Source organism: Pyxicephalus adspersus, chromosome 1 (genome assembly GCF_032062135.1).
Source record: "Pyxicephalus adspersus chromosome 1, UCB_Pads_2.0, whole genome shotgun sequence".
Lineage (NCBI taxonomy): Eukaryota > Metazoa > Chordata > Amphibia > Anura > Pyxicephalidae > Pyxicephalus > Pyxicephalus adspersus.
Window position 1 is genome coordinate 177,630,305 of NC_092858.1, and position 1,388 is coordinate 177,631,692.

The window sequence follows — 1,388 nt, forward strand, 5'->3', positions numbered from 1 at the left end:
AGAAGTGGCACTGAGCATAGACAGGATAACAGGTGAAAGAAGCAGTACTGAGCACAGACATGATAAACGATGAAAGAAGCAGTACTGGGCAGACAAAAATAAAGAGGATGAGAGAAGTGGTACTGAGCACGGACAAGAGAAAAGGAGAGGGAAACAGTATTGCAGACAAGAGAGAGAAGGTGTGAGAGGTAATAATGAGCACTAGTGAAGAGAAGCACTAGTGAACACAGACAGGGAACATGTGAGCAGTGGTACCTAATACAAAGGAAGAAAGGTGGGAGAAGCAATGCTGGGAAACAAAACAATGGGTGGAAGAAGTGACAAGGTCGACACTGAGAAGAGTAACCTGGGTACAAAATAGAGACGCTTACCCCTGATCCAGATACCAGCACATTGTCCAGACCAGGCAGCACCAGCAGTTGTGACACAAACCTACCACAAAATGACAGAAGTCATAGTTGTAAATGTTGTGCAGATTGAGCTGTATGTACCATCATTGGCATCATGTACCATCATTGGCATCATTGGCATCATTGGCACACTGATATAATACTTGTGTCCTGCACCACCATTATGGTCCAACGTGCCTCAAACAACCACCAACTTACACAAGATTCTGCAACTAACCAATCCTTTGCTTATTACTCACTCTGTGTGTCCCAGGCAGAATGCATTGATGACATGTGGCGCCTCCCACAGGCTAACCCGAATTTTTTCATCACGGTCGCAGGTGATAATATAGCGTCCATTGGGAGTCACCACCTAAGGGAAGAGAGAAATCGAATATAAATTGGCGTGTTAGATGAGGGATAGATATCCACCCAACTTTCTTATCCCAGCTTTACAGCAGCAGTATTACCACTGATTGAAAAAATTAAAAAAAAAGGGGAAAATTGTTCAGAGCATACTAATTGTATAAAATTCATTGTAAACGGTCACCAAATCCGCAGCTAGATTAAATTAGGAACTCAGTTATACATGAAGTCATAGGAGCGATAAAACCACTATACTAATATTTATATATTTACCCAGCTACATGGCCAGGGTCCCTTTTACTAATGTGATGAAGGTTGCTATATTTGCCATAAAGTTCCACCCTCCCCCATTAATGACCCAAACCAGGAATCTGTTGGACACAACTATCCCCAGTAATGATTGATGGACACACTTGCCATGGTGCACCGTGTAACCAGCCTTCAAATAATTAATATACCCCATAAGAGGGTCTCAAAACATCTACCGTATTTTTCGGACTATAAGACGCACTTTTTCTTCCCCAAAACTGGGGGGGAAAAGTGGGTGCGTCTTATACACCGAATACATGTTAAATATACCGGTAATTAAAAAAAATCATACTCACCCGATACCGCGATCCCGCGATGCTGTGG

General features: G+C 42.7%; 1 protein-coding gene across 1 annotated transcript in view; it reads right to left on the bottom strand.

The window, feature by feature from the left end:
• WDR4 (WDR4 tRNA N7-guanosine methyltransferase non-catalytic subunit) overlaps nucleotides 1–1,388 on the bottom strand; it is a gene marked incomplete in the record, with an annotated part of 11,395 nt that overhangs the window by 4,452 nt on the left and 5,555 nt on the right. The window contains 2 exon segments of the mRNA XM_072398510.1: nucleotides 372–432; nucleotides 650–762. Coding sequence (XP_072254611.1) covers nucleotides 372–432; nucleotides 650–762 — 174 coding nt within the window.